Source organism: Aquarana catesbeiana, linkage group LG08, assembly GCF_042186555.1.
Source record: "Aquarana catesbeiana isolate 2022-GZ linkage group LG08, ASM4218655v1, whole genome shotgun sequence".
Lineage (NCBI taxonomy): Eukaryota > Metazoa > Chordata > Amphibia > Anura > Ranidae > Aquarana > Aquarana catesbeiana.
This window is the reverse complement of record NC_133331.1, coordinates 149,447,238-149,463,473: the sequence shown is the minus strand read 5'-3', so window position 1 is coordinate 149,463,473 and position 16,236 is coordinate 149,447,238. Positions and strand designations below refer to the sequence as shown.

The 16,236-nt window shown below is 40.1% G+C and overlaps 1 protein-coding gene across 1 annotated transcript in view; it reads right to left on the bottom strand.

Moving 5' to 3' along the window:
- Nucleotides 1-3,351: 3,351 nt before the first annotated feature.
- SPOCK2 (SPARC (osteonectin), cwcv and kazal like domains proteoglycan 2) overlaps nt 3,352-16,236 on the bottom strand; it is a 56,455-nt gene continuing 43,570 nt past the window's right edge. The window contains exon 10 of the mRNA XM_073597643.1: nt 3,352-9,429. Within this exon, the coding sequence (XP_073453744.1) occupies nt 9,284-9,429 (146 nt within the window). The 3' untranslated portion in view covers nt 3,352-9,283. The remainder of the gene's footprint in view (nt 9,430-16,236) is intronic.

The following is a 16,236-nucleotide window of genomic DNA, read 5'->3' as shown; positions in this document are numbered from 1 at the left end:
GCGTGCTCGGATCGGGGTCTGGTATGGATTTTAGGGGGGACCCCACACCGTTTTTTCGGCGTAGGGGCTTCCCTTTATAACCCATACCAGACCTAAGGGCCTGTTATGTCCCGCGACGGGGCTCGCAAGGTGTCAATCTCGCCGATAAAAGCGTCAAGATTGACTTCCTTTTCTAGTCCCGTCGTACCTGAGTCACGTTCAAAATGAACGGACTTGTCCATGTGTGGGCAAGTCCGTTCATTCTGAAAGTCCGCCGTAACTCCGGTGAAAGTCCGTCGGAAAGACAGGTGGATTTAGCCCGCCGGAAAGTCCGGTCGTGTGTGGGCAAGTCCGTCCGTTTTAAAGTCTGGCGCACCTGGCGGACAAAGTCCGTCGGAAACTGCGCCGGACCAAGTATGCCAGAAAGTCCGATCGTGTGTACGCGGCATTAGAGTCTGCAAAACACTTGAGACAGGAGTGGAGGAGCACCTTCCAGCAGGGCAACGATCCTAAACATATAGCCAGAGTTACAATGGAACAGTTTAGATCAAAGCATATTCATGTGTTAGAACGGCCCAGTCAAAGTCCAGACCTAAATCAAATTGAAAAATCTTTGGCAAGACTTGAAAATTGCTGTTCACAGATGCTCTCCACCCAATTTGAGAGAGCTTGATCTATTTTGCAAAGATGTATAGGGAAAACTTTCCCTCTCTAGATGTGCAAAGCTTGTAGAGGCATCCCCAAAAAGACTTGTAGCTGTGATTGCAGTGAAAGGTGGTTCTACAAAGTATTGACTCAGGGGGGCTGAATACAAATGCACACCACACTTTACACATATTTGTTTGTAAAAAAAATTGGAAAACCATTTATCATTTTCCCTCCACTTCACAATGTGCCACTTTGTGTTGGTCTATTACATAAAATACCAATAAAATACATTTACATTTTTGGTTGTAACATGACAAAATGTGGAAAATTTCAAAGGGGTATGAATACTTTTTCAAGGCACTGTATATGTACTGTATATGTACACACATATTATTTGTTTGATTGTTATTCTTAAGCATATGAACCAACCAGGTATTCTGCACTTGGAGATAAAACATGGGCGGTATGGACAAATAGACTGGTTTTTAAACAGGACCCAGTGTTATATCTGTCAGCTTATACCAGCTCAGTGTATTGTAGAGGAAAGTTACATAGCAGTATACAATCCCTTAGGGGTTTAGGAATGGCTCGACTGTGCATTCAAGCATTGTCTTTGTTACCTAAAATAAAATTCTCCTCAATTATGCAGGTTTAATGAATCATCTGTTTCATCAAAGTATATAATACAGGATAATGTTCATTAAACATCATGTAAATATCCAAATTTATTGTTGAACAGTGCTTCACCCACAAATTGTAGCTGGCCATCATGGGTATGGGCTCCAAATAATTAAATGGTTTTTCATTTCAGAATACAGAACAGTTGTATTTAAACACGAGTTGCATTCTTTTTGTTTTGTAAATGTTGTTGTGCAAAGTTTTTTTTTATGGTGTGAGCAAATGTTTCATAAATATGTGTTGATCCTGACAGTTTTTGTTCTCCCTCTGGGGTTTTTTTTAATAGGATAACCACCAGCTTCCAAATCTACAGGATGGTGGTCTCCCTGTGCTTTCATCCAAACCCCCTTCTGCTAGACTGACAGCTGCTCAGATGATTTAGCAATTTGTCCTTTTGCTGTGTTTACTGTGGATGGAGGACTCTGTTAGGCCTGAAGGCTAAACAAAAAAAAATTGTAGGCCAACTAAACACCGCTATCTTATGACCGTCTGCATCCTTTTTTTTTTTGTATATACTGTAGTTATACTTTTAGGCCCCATTCACACTTGTGCAATGTGTCATGCGACTTTGAACCCCAAAGTCGCATGACAAGTCACACCTCATGTTTCCCAATAAGAACCATTCATATCTGTGCGACTTCAAGTGCAGTACTTTGGTCAGACTTTTATGCGACTTGAGGTCCATAGACCTCAATATAAAGCCTCAAAAGTCGCACCTGCATGATACCCATGAGATTTTGTTGAGACTTGTGTGTGACTTGTGAATGTCAACAGTGAAAAAAACGGCGTGGGGTCCCCCCACTATGGATTTTAAGGGGAATCCCACGCTAAAAAAAATGGCGTGGGACCCCCCCCAAATCCATACCAGACCCTTATCCAAGCATGCAGCCAGCAGGTCAGGGAAGGGGGGATAATTGAGCGGCCTTCTGAACCATATCAGGCCACTTGCCCTCAACAAGGGGGGTGCTTTGGGCAGGGGGGCTCTGCCCCCCAAAGCACCTTGTCCCCATGTTGATGGGGACAAGGGCCTCTTCCCCGCAACCCTGGCCGGTGGTTGTGAGGGTCTGTGGGCAGGCGGCTTATCAGAATCTGGAAGTCCCGATTAAAAAGAGGGCCCCCAGATCCAGCCCCCCCATGTGAATGAGTATGGGGTACATAGTACCCCTACCCATTCACCAAAAAAGTTTAAAAAGTGGGTAAAGACACAAGTTTTTGACAAGTCCTTTATTAAAAAATGTCCCCTGGTGTAGATCCATCATCAATCACGCTGCCCGCTGCCACCGCTGCCACAGCCGCCCTGAAAAAAGAAGAAAAACAACAGCTCTTAAGCTAAGGGGTGGGGCCATCCGGTGATGTCACCGGGCAGCACTGCCACTTGTGATGTCACCAACTGTGAGCATGCTGGGTCGGTGACATCACACAAGGGGGCTACATGCTCGGATAAGGGTCTGGTATGGATTTTGGGGGGGACCCCACTTTGTTTTTGTTTTTTTCACTTTGGAGTGGGGTTCCCCTTAAAATCTGTACCAGATCTGAAGGACCTGTTATGCATTGGAGGGGGGACCCCACGCAATTTTTCTAATTTGTTTTTCATTGCATCCTTTTTTTTACATTCAGCTGTCATTGGGGAAACCTGCTGACAGCTGATGAGTCATCAGTTGTTAAGGACGCGGCGGCCAGCTTCCTGGCCCACTCCTTAACAACCAGCACAGAATTTGAATCAGTCGATCAATTTTTGACCGATTTGAATTTGAATTGTTCTGAAAGTTTGGAATTAGTTCGAAAATAAAGAAACCAAACAAAACTAAACACATTTTTCTGTTCTGCACAACGACTTTGTGGAACACAAACAAAACGATCACATTGGTCAAAGCCAAAATCGTTACAAAGTCATACTCATCCAAAGTTGCATCAAGTTGCAGAGTAAAGTCGCAATGGAAATCGCACAATTTTTCAGTCGCACAAGTGTGAATGGGCACTTAATGCTCATTTATTTTTTACTCAAGTTAAAAAAAAATCAAACAAATAAACAAAACACACTTAGCCTTTTTAAAATTATTTTTTAATTATTTTTTAAAAATATGTTTCAACCTTTTGCGTGTGTATATTTGTTTCACTTAATCATAAGTAATAGGCAGTTATAGACACTGTGAGGGTCACCCAAACTGAGATGAAATATATTGGCGAGCACCAATCATTAAACATTTGAACTTGGCGCCCTATTAGTACATTTACATTCTAACACTGTTTTTTTTTTTACATCTAAAGTTACTGAGAAATACAATGTCAGCACGTAATAAATATACAAACTGAAGTTCTAGCACTTGCACGTGGTTCGTCATCTAATTTCAAAAGGTATTGCACATGAGAAGACATTATGTTTTTTAGACTAGCAGTTAGCAGTTTGTGTTTTTATTACCTTTCAAGACTTGATTTATAAGCACAGACTTTAAGAAAAAAAATTAACACCTTCAAGATACACATGTATATTAAAGGCTTATATGGATACATGCATGTGATTGTTCTGCAACCCTTATGACATACCTTCTATGCCAACAGGTCAGTACATTGAAATATGGATGATCAAGCACACATGATAACCGTATCGGACATTTGTTTTTGTAAAACAAACCATTGATGCATCTTAATAGACTAGGGATTGATTTAATAATAATATTCCAGAGCGGTGCTGGGCAGAGGCCTACTTCCAATAGTGTGATAACTGCTAACTGCACATCCCTGCTCTTTGCATGCCACTGACAGATCCATATCATTTAACTAGGAGAAATATGATGCACCATATTCAATTGATGCAATTTAACTATATTCTTTGACAAATGGAATTTCTCAACTTTAAACAAAAAGGGAACGTTGGTAGGCGCAATAACCAAACAGGTTGGTAGTTAAACATGTTTGAGGGCATTTTTTTCTAATAGCCTGGCATGGTTTACTGTAATTTTTGTTACTCACTGTCAATAAAGTAGAACTTTAGTCAGAAAATTAAGTCCTGCTAGATCACAAAAGGCTGACCCCTTTGCAGATATTGCTATGTAAAAGATTAAAAATAAGTGCCTATACTGTTTACAATCCAATAATACACTGCCTCATCCTCCTCTAGACATACTGAATTGCTCTCTATTTTTCAGCACTGTGCTGAAAATCTAGAGGCCAATCTGCTGACAACCTAAAGATTTTCTGCTGCTCAGGGGCACTGGGCTTCAGCAAAATGGCAGCCTCCGGCAAGAAGAAACAAGAGCAATGCTGGATGCAATTTACAGCACACACTAATTTTGGCAGCATAATTATTAATGTGGAATGTATGTTTCTTGCTAAAGAGCATTATTTTGTTATTAAGTTGTTATGGGTTAAATTCCACTTTAAAGTAGTTGTAAACCTCAATCACGAAATCTGAACAAAGCACATACATATATATATATATATATATATATATATATATATATATATATATATATATATATATATATATATATATATATATATATTGTTTACTTATCTCTCCCCAAAGCTCTAAGTGTTGTTTCTCGCTGGTGCTTCGTTCCTCTGTTATCAGCATGTGTCACTTCTGAAAACTTTTTAGACACATGAGATAAATTTGTGAAGGGGGAGGGAGCTCAGCACACAGCTTGTCTATTCAGAACACAGCTCTGTATCCTTCCTTCGCTCCTGTGTGCTATGGGAAGGGGTGTGTGTCTTTCCTCCAATCAGCTGTCACACACACACACTAACTGCAGCTGTCCACCCCATCCTTTGTGATACTAACAGATGGAGAAGGATTTTAACACTATTCTGCCCTTTGGAAGGGGGGTAGGGAAGAGAAGACTGCAGATAAACCTACATAGAAGGGTTTGTTGCATCTCTGTGTATAATCTAAAGTACAACACAATTGATTAGAAGTTAAAGTATAGGTTCAGCCAAAACTTTTTTCCTAGTTTTTGGATGGAATGGGGAAGCATTAGAACCCATGCCTGTTATGCCGCGTACACACGAGTGGACTTTTCGACCAGACTGGTCCGACAGACCGAGTCCAGCAGACAATTCGACCGTGTGTAGGCTTCATCGGACCTGCAGCGGACTTTTTCGGTCGAAAATCTGAAGGACTTTAGATTTGGACCATGTTTCAAATCTTTACAATGGAACTCCGCCGGACCCAGTTCCTATCGAAAAGTCCGCTCGTCTGTATGCTAGTCCGACGTACAAAAACCGACGCTGGGGCAGCTATTGGCTACTGGCTATCAACTTCCTTATTTTAGTCCAGTGTACGTCATCACGAATTTATAATCTTTGCTCACTATACCGAAAACTAGAAATCCATTTTGGTTGGACATACACTTTAAGAACATATATCCTGCACATCCACCCTCTATACAAGCTGTCTTGTGTGATCAGAATAAACTAGATGTTTAAGTTAGAGCAAACACATTATACTGTTTGACCACTAAAGACAAATATTAATACTTAGGGATATCTATGCTGATGTTCAGTTGGCTGGTTCTTGCTTTAGATAACATGTATTGTGTCCCTATTAAATAAACATCAATTTTTTTTTTGGCTAGTTCCCAGAATATTAGATCTTTCTGTGATAGCAACCTGCAGCATCCTAAGTTTGTTGTAGAAAAGAAATGTTATATTTTTGCTGATCTAACCTTTAAGAGTTTCTAAATATATGGAAATACAAGTATATTTCAGACCATTGTAAAAGCTGCCCCCATATTTAAATTTACATAAATATTTAAATTCTTTAAAGGAAAAGAGGCACATTTCAAGCATTTAGCAACAATAATAATTTAATAAAATGTATGGTGAATAGTGTCTAGTCTGCCAGTGGATAGATAGACCAAAACATCATGGACTAACTTGCTCTTGAGGACCCAGTCACACCAGTGAGCACTTTATGGTGCACATAATACACATGTGCTGGTGCTTTATTACAACACATCACAGTGTTTAAATAAAAAATAAAAAAGATTCTTCATTTCATTCTATGCAAAACAGTGCATTGAGATGCACTGATATATGCTGCAACATGTTTTTGTTTGTTGCATTGCGTAAAAACACAGACATTCTTAATTTTTTTTTGCACCACAAACCAACGCATTTGTATGGTGTGAAAAGGACACAGAGAAGATTTGTTTTCTCAGTGTCCTTGTGCTGATCCTGCTTTGATTTGTGCAGCTCAATGCACTTGGCCTGAACAAACCATAATGCCCCGTACACACGATAGGATTTTCCGATGGAAAATGTTTGATAGGAGCTTGTTGTGGGAAATTCCGACCGTGTGTAGGTTCCATCGGAATTTCCGTCACACAAAATTTGAGAGCTGGTTCTCAAATTTTCCGACAACAAAAATTTTGTTGTCGGAAATTCCGATCTTGTGTACACAATTCCGACGCACAGAGTTACACGCATGCTTGGAATCAAGCAGAAGAGCAGCACTGGCTATTGAACTTCATTTTTCTCGGCTCGTCGTGCGCGTTGTACGTCACCGCGTTCTTGACGGTCGGAATTTCCGACCAACTTTGTGTGACCGTGTGTATGCAAGACAAGTTTGAGCCAACATCCATCGGAAAAAAAACATGGACTTTGTTGTCGGAATGTGCGATTGTGTGTACGCGGCATAACACTTTTGAGAAGCTTAGACCAGACCACTGTGATCATTTGCGTAGATGTATGTTTGTATTGTATATACAGAGCTATATGCTCTGATTATTGAGAATCCTTTAGTGGCTAATTTATTGAACCACTGTGCAACAATGCGAGTCTGTGTGGGGCAAAGTCATTTTGTTCACAAGGAATATGGCTATGGAAAGCATCAATCCCATATCTTTCTAAAATTCTTTCTTAAGGAAATATTTTTGGAGACTCCCTGCTATTCGCTAACATCAATTAGATGACACAGTATGAAGTCACAAGTCTAAACAGATCCTTTTGTTAACATGCCTAAATGGTAATTATAGAAAAGAAGTCCCAAAGAAATCAATTAATTTATAAACAGATTATCCCCAGAGTTTGCTCTCGTTCATAGACTATGATAAAAAAACACTCTATTTTGATGAGAATCTTCATACGCTGGCTGCCTTTTCACTGTAGGAATAAATATTTAGTGTAAAACACCACGTAACTGCATCCTATAAAACAAAGATCATTCAGTAGAAGCAACACTCTGTATTAGCATAATAACACGGATATAGAAGGGAACATTGATGCATTTGATGCATTTTTTTTGCCATGTTTCTGAAACCAATCATGTGATACGTCTTGAGAGAGACACGCTATTTTACAGGCTGTGTACATTTGATATACAAATCATTAATGGCCAATGACAACTGAATGCTGAAGTTTATCAAGTGGCCTTTGTAATGTATAGTATAGGGGTTGCCATTTTAAGAAGCCCTTTACAGGCAGACCTCCAGCAATGAACATCCTGCTCTCAATGTATGTATCTAGGGAATGCCTTACAGATAGGTCTATTAGAGGAAACCTATTACAGGCAGGGCAAAAAATGCATTGCCAGTGTGTAGAAGAAATGCACTTTACAACCTCAGATGGTAGACCATAATGGCATGAATGTAAATAACTATTTTCACAGGAACTAGTAGCTTATGTAATAGCTTCACAAAGGAGGGAGGGGGTTATTAAAATGCATTAGATATACATTTTTGATATAATTTATTAATATGTATTATCCCAAACACATACAAGTAAATTATAGTACACAGACTAGACAGACCTGCGGCTTGCAACATGTAAACATAACTGACCTGTCCATATCCTGCACAAAGTCTTATAACGCACATCTCTTGTTTAAGCTGTTTCTTATTTTTTTTTTAAATTTCATTTAAGAAGATACAAGTTTCAAATGTCTTTTGTTCTCAAAAACAAATAACACAATACTTCCCAGTTTATATACTTTAAAGGATGTAATTGGGAAAAAAAACATATATTAATTGTTTGCCATTTCGACTTAAACTAGAGAATGTCAGACTCTTACAATATATCTACATGAAGAACTCCATAACGCTGAGCACATGCTGCACATGGAGGTGTAAAGTGTTGTGTGGGAGCAGAATGTCTAACACTACACCAGCTAGCAGCAGAGCATCAGCCATACAGTGAGGAAAGGTTGCAGTCACTCAGCAATACTCAAGGACGTGGAAATCCAGTTACAGTTTATTTACCAAATTCAGATCAAGTTGGCCCATTTGCATGGGGGTAATGCACACCTCGCCATTTGTGAAAGATGTCTTCACTGCGGCAGTATTCAGACATGATATAATGGCCAGATGATGTGACAAAATAATAATAGTTACACAAAAGTACATTTCAGCTGGCACACTGATCATGCACAGTTGTCACACAAAGACTAATATGTTTGATCTCCCTAATTATTATGCAAGGAGGCATGTACTCTAAGCCAGCCCGATATGTTAATGACAAGATATAGGTTTGATATGTGTTTTTACAGCCAAAAAGAACCATTAATCATCTACATAACTCCACCCATTCCGGATTGTAATATAAACACTGTTAACATGTTCACAGCATGTTTTACTATTAATGTGTATATATGGTGTTTTATTTTGTGGCTAGAAGTAGCTCATCACCAGGAGTCAGGAGAGATAAAGTGTGTCCCAGACATGTGTGCTTGAATCACAAATAAAGAATGGAATGGTCCAGTGCTAGAGTATATGCAAACATCCTCATGACTTTAAATAAAATGAAGAAATGGTTTTCTTTTATCTGCAGTAGAAAAGCTCCTCTATATTATGGGGAGGAAATGAGCTGCAATCTCAAAGCAGTCAGTCGACAGGCACACTTGCATGCGCACACACACACAATTTCTGTTGAATTATAATGTACATTCAGCTGTGTTTCCTGATCACTGTGGCATCTCTTTACTATTTACTGCAGTCTTCCAAACTTGGCTGCAAGGCCCAGACAGGACTGTGCTGCTGAGGTTCTACCATATGTATCCTCCGTCATCTGCCTCTCCCGTTTCACCCTCTTCTTCTTCAGCTTCTTCCCCAGCATCTTCAGTCTCTTTCTCTTCTTCATCTTCCCAACCGACACCACTGCCAAAATCCCCCGAGAATCCAACCACATCATCTGTTAGACAAAGTCAACAAGATTATATATCCATTTTTTAAAAATAAATATTAGATGTGTAGGTTACAGATTATGCAAGCAACTTACATTTTAACTCACAAGGAAGCGATGAAAGAGTTAACCAATATTTTGGTTTAACCACTTCAATACAGGGCACCCCCTTCCTACCCAGGCCAATTTTCAGCACTGTCACACTTTGACTGACATCATTTTTTTGAGACAGATAGAGCTTTCTTTTGGTAGTAATCACCACTGAGTTCTTTAGTTTTTGCTAAACGAATGAAAAAAGACCAAAAAGTTTGAAAAAAAAAAAAAAGTTTTTCTTTGTTTCTGTTATAAAAGTTTGTAAGTGGAAAATGGATATGTCAGGGGATACTCCAAAATATTGCCCCACGACAATGAGGATGTTGAGGACTATCTCGGTACCTAGGGATTCAGACAAGGTAAATATAAACAATATAAATTTATTGAGAAATAGAACGTAGATAAAAACAAATGGTCCATACGTTTACATGTACTCACTGCATCGTTTTTCTTTAGCCTCTTGGCTATAGGGGACCTATTAGCTGGCTACGTTTGATCACTGACTACCGTTTTTCACAAGCAAGCTACCTGCCTATACCCTTGGATAATCGCTGCTTGTTGAGTCCTGCCTTTGATCCCCGGGTGCTATACTACCTATATGCTATCTATTGGGTGGGTTACTTATCTGATCTGACTGGATTGGTTTCAATGTCATTCCCCCTTCCTTTTCAATCCCCTTTTGGTCCCAAACCCTCCTCCCCCCCCCCCTTTGGTTTCCACCTCCCCCCCTCCTCCTTCCTTTTGTTTCTGTGTTCCTGTTCCAGTGTCTCCCCTGTTCGCCGCGCGGGGGGGGGGGAATTACCTGTTTTGGGTGCCTCTAATTGTGCCGTCTGGTACCCCCTTTGGGCCTCCACTGGTATATATATCAGCTATGCCTGATCATAAAACTCCAAAACTACCTTATTTAATGTAATTTGCTTTTTCTTTCTTACCTTAAATACCTGTGATTATATAACTATGAGATTGTATTTTTCTGTATATGGTTGATATCCCCTGAAGAAGCGACTCAGTCGTGAAACATGTAGAGGATTACGTCAGGACCTACATCTGTATTCCCCATATACCCGTGGGGTTTAATTGTTCTCTTTTGAAACCAACCTGTAACTGAATGCAATAACTATTATATGCACTTTTGTACTTAACGTTTTTTATCTACGTCCTATTTTTTAATAAATTTATATTTTTTTGTTTACCTTGTCTGAGTTCCTGGGTACCGAGATTGTCCTCAACATTCTCTTTGTCATGGGGCAATATTTTGGAGTAGCCCCTGACGCATCCCTTTTCCACTATCCTAATACTAAGGATGATGGTACCCGCTCTTATTCTTTTAATTACCTAGTTTGAGGCAATACCCTATATTTCATAAAAGTTTGTAATTTTTCTCCTTCACTGATGTGCGTTGATGAGGCTGCACTGATGGGCACTGATGAGGTGGCACTAATGAGGAGGCACTAATATACAGCACTGATGGGTACTGATATGCAGCACTGATGGGTACTGACGGGCACTGATGTGCAGCCTTTATGGACACTGATAGGCATAATTTCTGAGGAGGCACTGACAGGCATCATTGATGGGCACCACTGATGGGGCTGCAATGATAATCATTGCACTGATTATCAGTGCAGATCCCCCCTGTCAGGAAAGCTGGTTATCTGCTCTCCTCTACTCACCTGCTGTCAGCATGAGTAGAGGAATGCCGATAACTGGCTCTTCCTAGCTACAGTCTGCTCAGTTGTGATTGGACACAGCTGATCACATAGTAAAGAGCCTACATCATAGGCTCTTTACCGTGATTGGAAATGCGGTGTGTTCCTGAAGGCACGTACAAGCGGCATGTTCTGAAGGACATCACATGACGTCCAGTCAGAACTGGAAAGCCATCGCCCAGCCGTCATTTTGCTATAGGCCGGGCAGGATGTGATTAAAGATGCCCTAGGCTAATGGTCCATTTTTGTGGCAGACAACTGTGTTTACTGAAAATAATCATAACTGGCTTAATATTGACAAATGATGCAACTCAGTGCATCACGGTGATGTGTGGAAACGGACTACAAAAAATGCTTTAGAACATCTGTTACCACTTGATATGTTGTAGCCAGTTGTAAGAACCTTCTGTGGAGAAAAAGAAATACCATTTTCACTGCATGCATTCTGCATTCAGTCATTGGCTGAATCAGGGGAGTGAGGGTAGTGAGTCCTGACAGCATACAACTGAAGTGAAGATGGACAGAGCGCTTGCCATCCATCATTGAGTGATCTATTCATTAGTGTAACACTCAACTTCACTGCCTTACAGTTATTACCTGATCCAGAGGGTATCAAGATGGTGAAAACCTCTTGTAACAATTCAGATCCAATGCCATATATAAAGAGTTAAATCCTCTCAACAGAAAATAAGGCTTTGTGTAGCAGCCAATACATATTAGTGTTAGGTTTTATGAGTTTCTGTAATGTAACAAAAAACTGAAATTGAAGTGCCACACCAAGGGGACAATACAAATAGTAACCAATGCATTTCAGGGTTTGGCAGCTATTGATAAGATCTGTGCTTGTAATTAGACAGAAAAAATAACATTAAAAGTCCAGTTCACTTCTAGCCTGTTGATGTCAATCAAGCCCTGATGAAGGGGATTCTCTTGGACCCCAAAATGTGCTGGACACTTTTTGGATTGTCCCCTTGTCGGTTTGTCAGGGCTGGGCTCAGCCCTTCCTTCTCAAAGCTGGCCGCTCAGCTGTCGGCTAATTGCCAGCTCCTATCTCTCCGCAGTGACTCACCTGTTGATGATATCCTGCTCGTCAGTCCTGCCTACTTAAGCTGTCCAGTCCAGATGATCTCTGCCTTCATCTTGGTTACATCTCTAGAGACGCTCTCCTGTGTACCTATTATAGACTTGCTTGGCTGACATTCCTTCTGGCTCCAGATCCTGCTTGCTGTTCTACTACGCTCATCTCTGTCTCCCTGACGTTTTGGCTTGTCTGACTATCGGTTCCAGTTCCTGAACTCTGGCTATGTTTTGACTACGTTTTCTCTGTTTACTTTTTTTTATTATTAATAAACAAGTGTGATTTTACTGTACTTCTGTCTCAGTCTGACACCTTTTAGCAGAGGTGTGGTGCTTTGATTTCAATTTTGTTACAATACACTACAAGCCAAGGTGACCCCGTAGATTCTTTGGGGTGTAGAAGCTGCCTGCCTGAGAACCAGATCATTTGCATCAACATTGATACTTTAAGATAGCAAAACCAGTGGGTTAACCCTATAAGTCCAATGCTATTTTTCCACATTCCTCAACTTATGAGCTTCTGTAGGCATAGGATTTCAGAAATCATGTTGCTTTGGGTAAATTCTTCACTTTCTCTACACAACGTCCATAGACCCAAGAAGTGGAAATCTTTTACTTTATTTCGCACTTGTAAAGGGAAAACTAGAATGTCCTATTTTGGATAAAAAAAAAATACAATATATACAGTGGGCATAGAAAAGAACCACCCCTTTAAAATAATCACATTTTGTTGCTTTGCAGCCTGAAATGAAGACAGACACAGTTTTTGTTTTATCCAGCTGTATTTACTCAGTTCAACTTATAACATCCAATTGAATCATATAACACCAATTTGTAAGAAACATAATTCAAAAACAGAATCACTGAGTTGGAAAAAGGATCACCCCCCCCCCTACAAATGACTTGTAAACTCAATCAGGTGTAGCTAATCACCTTCTCAGTGGCTCACAAAGCAATTTGACTTTTAGCTGTCATCAGCTGTGTTCATTTTGATTAGCTCAGCATGAATATAGCTTTCCTGAAGCATTTCAGTCCCTGGTAGTGTAACTGAAGCAAACAATAAACTATGGGTAGCAAGGCACTGTCAAAAGATCTCCAGGATAAAGTTGTGGACAGGCACAAGTCAGGAGATGGATATAAAAAAAATCCAAAGGCCTTATCAATGCCCAAAAGCACAGTGAAGTCTATTTATAGGAAGTGGAAGGTATTTAGTACAACACAGACCCTCCCTGGATCAGGACATTGCTCCAAACTGGATGAAAGAGCCATGAGGAAACTGGTCAGAGAGCCTACCAAGAGGCCTACAGGAACTCTAAAGCAGTTGCAGGAATTTATGACAAAGAGTGGTCATTGTGTGCATGTGACAATAATATCACAAATTCTCCACAAATGTGGCTTGTATGGGGGAGGGTTAAAAGAAAAAATCCACTCCTCAAGAAAGGCCACATGCAGTCACAATGGAGCTTTGCTAAAATGCACCTTGAAGATTCTGAGGCCACATGGAAAAAGGTGTTATAGTCAGATTAAAATTGAATTATTTGGCCTCAACACCAAACGATATATCTGGCGAAAATTCAATACAGCTCATCATCCAAATAACACCATTCCTACAGTAAAGCATGTAATATCTCAGGGGACCCTGTGCATTCAAGGCTCTGAAGAAGAAGGCCAGTCCTTCGAAACACGTCAGCCTGAGGGGTCTTATCCAGGACCCCCAGGTTCGGTGATGCGAGCTGATGAGAGATCGCCACTAATGTGGCCTGATGAGCGTGTTTTTAACTTATGTTTGTGAGTAGACATCTTTATGATTTTATTCATATATCTTTTAATAAATCTGTTGGATAAAGCACTAGGCCAGTGCGCCCTCTTTTCTTTTTCTATTCTCACAGACTCTGTCCATTCAGTACTTGAAAAGAGGTGAGAAGGGGGGCGCTAAGTCTCTAGTTAGTACTTGCTCTAGTACATAGTGAATATGTGTATCCAAAAAAATATATATATTTAAAATTGTGTCAGTGCCACACTAAACCACTGACACAATTTTAATTATATATTTTTTCTGGATACACATATTCACTATGTACTAGAGCATGTACTAACTAGAGACTTAGTGCCCCCCTTCTCACCTCTTTTCAATTTGCACTAGAAATTCTTTATCTAGTTTGGGGGATAGCAGCTTTATTTTATATTTCTAGTAATTTTTTGGCGCAAGGTATTCATATAATTTTTTTCCATTTAGTACTTGTCTGTTTACGTTTGTGCAGAGGGTTGCTAAGCAGCATTGTCTGATGACTGACCCTGCCTCCCAACACCGCTATTTCACAGCACTAAACAACGGAGAAGGACTTCTGACTGACAACGCAGAAGGAAAGGGGCACACACAGCCCCTGCATAACTCCCATCCCCACCCCCTCCTAAGATGGCAGACAGAACATACAGCTCTACTGTGAAGCCCTCTGCCTCCCAGTCTCTTAATGCAGACTCAAACCAGACCTGCCGGCAGCTTATCAGAATATGGAGAGTGTGGATATGTCAGCATGTGAATGATTGCGGCTGGAGAAGACCACTTTTATTCAGAAAAACACAAGCTAAAAACAGCACACACGAGCTACAGCACTAGTTTCTCTTGGACGAGTGTAATACCTGGCCTGCGCTGTTGTCAGCTTGTGTTTTTGTGCAGGAAGACACGTTTCTCTTGCCACAATCAATCACAACAACACAAGCTGATAGTTTCCATTCTTTCTGCCCTGTAAAGCTGCTGTATAGCTGCTGGGTTGGGGCTGAGTCTACACTAAGAAGCATTTAGAGAGGAGTGGGACTCAGTGCTGGCTGTACCTTAAGAACAACCATATCTTTGCCTTCAGGGACATGGAGCTCAAGCCCACAGCAACAGAAATAAAATAATCATTTAAAATCCAAAAAAATTATTTGAATGGTGACCAATACTGCACAGTGTCCCTTGGGGGATTTAAAAAGTATTTTTGTCTGCTGGTGATAATTCTTTAAATTAAGTCAGCTGATGGTCATTTTTATGAGAAATATATCACAGACCATTTATATGTAGTGAAAGACCTGAGTGAACCCTTTCTCTTCCTCCTTTCAGCAAGTATGCCATTATTAATGCATCTCTCTTTGCAAAGTGCAGCAGACCTTGCTTAAAGTGTTATATATAGCGTGCTACAAGAATGACTATAACAATGACAGTGACACATATATTGGTGTTCCAAAACAGGACATGATGTGCTCACAGGTTTTCTTTCTGCACATGTGAAGGTTATCTTCTAATGCTGCATTTAGGTACAAAGCAGCAGTCAGTTATAGTGAACAGACATTGTTACCGTCCAATTTGCTGGGCAGATAAAATCTAAGTGCTGCTTGGGTGGCGTGGGAGTTATTCCCCACAATCTCCATTATCCAGAAGGTGCAGTAAACAGTGATAATAATGCTACCAATAATGTTATCATACACATAGGCAATGAGGTAGATTTTGTAAAGGAATAAAGACTGTTCACTTGGGGATTTCATTATAAAAAGTTGCAAAGCTATTTGTCCAGTAAATTGCATGTACAGTAGGGACAGAACTTTATTCAGACTCCCTTAAATTTTTCACTCTTTGTTATATTGCAGCCATTTGCTAAAATCATTTAAGTTCATTTTTTCCTTATTAATGTACACACAGCACCCCATATTGACAGAAAAACACAGAATTTTTGACATTTTTGCAGATTTATTAAAAAAGAAAAACTGAAATATCACATGGTCCTAAGTATTCAGACCCGTTGCTCGGTATTTAGTAGAAGCACCCTTTTGATCTAATACAGCCATGAGTCTTTTTGGGAAAGATGCAACAAGTTTTTCACACCTGGATTTGGGAATCCTCTGCCATTCCTCCTTACAGATCCTCTCCAGTTCTCTCAGTAAACATTGGTGGACAGCCATT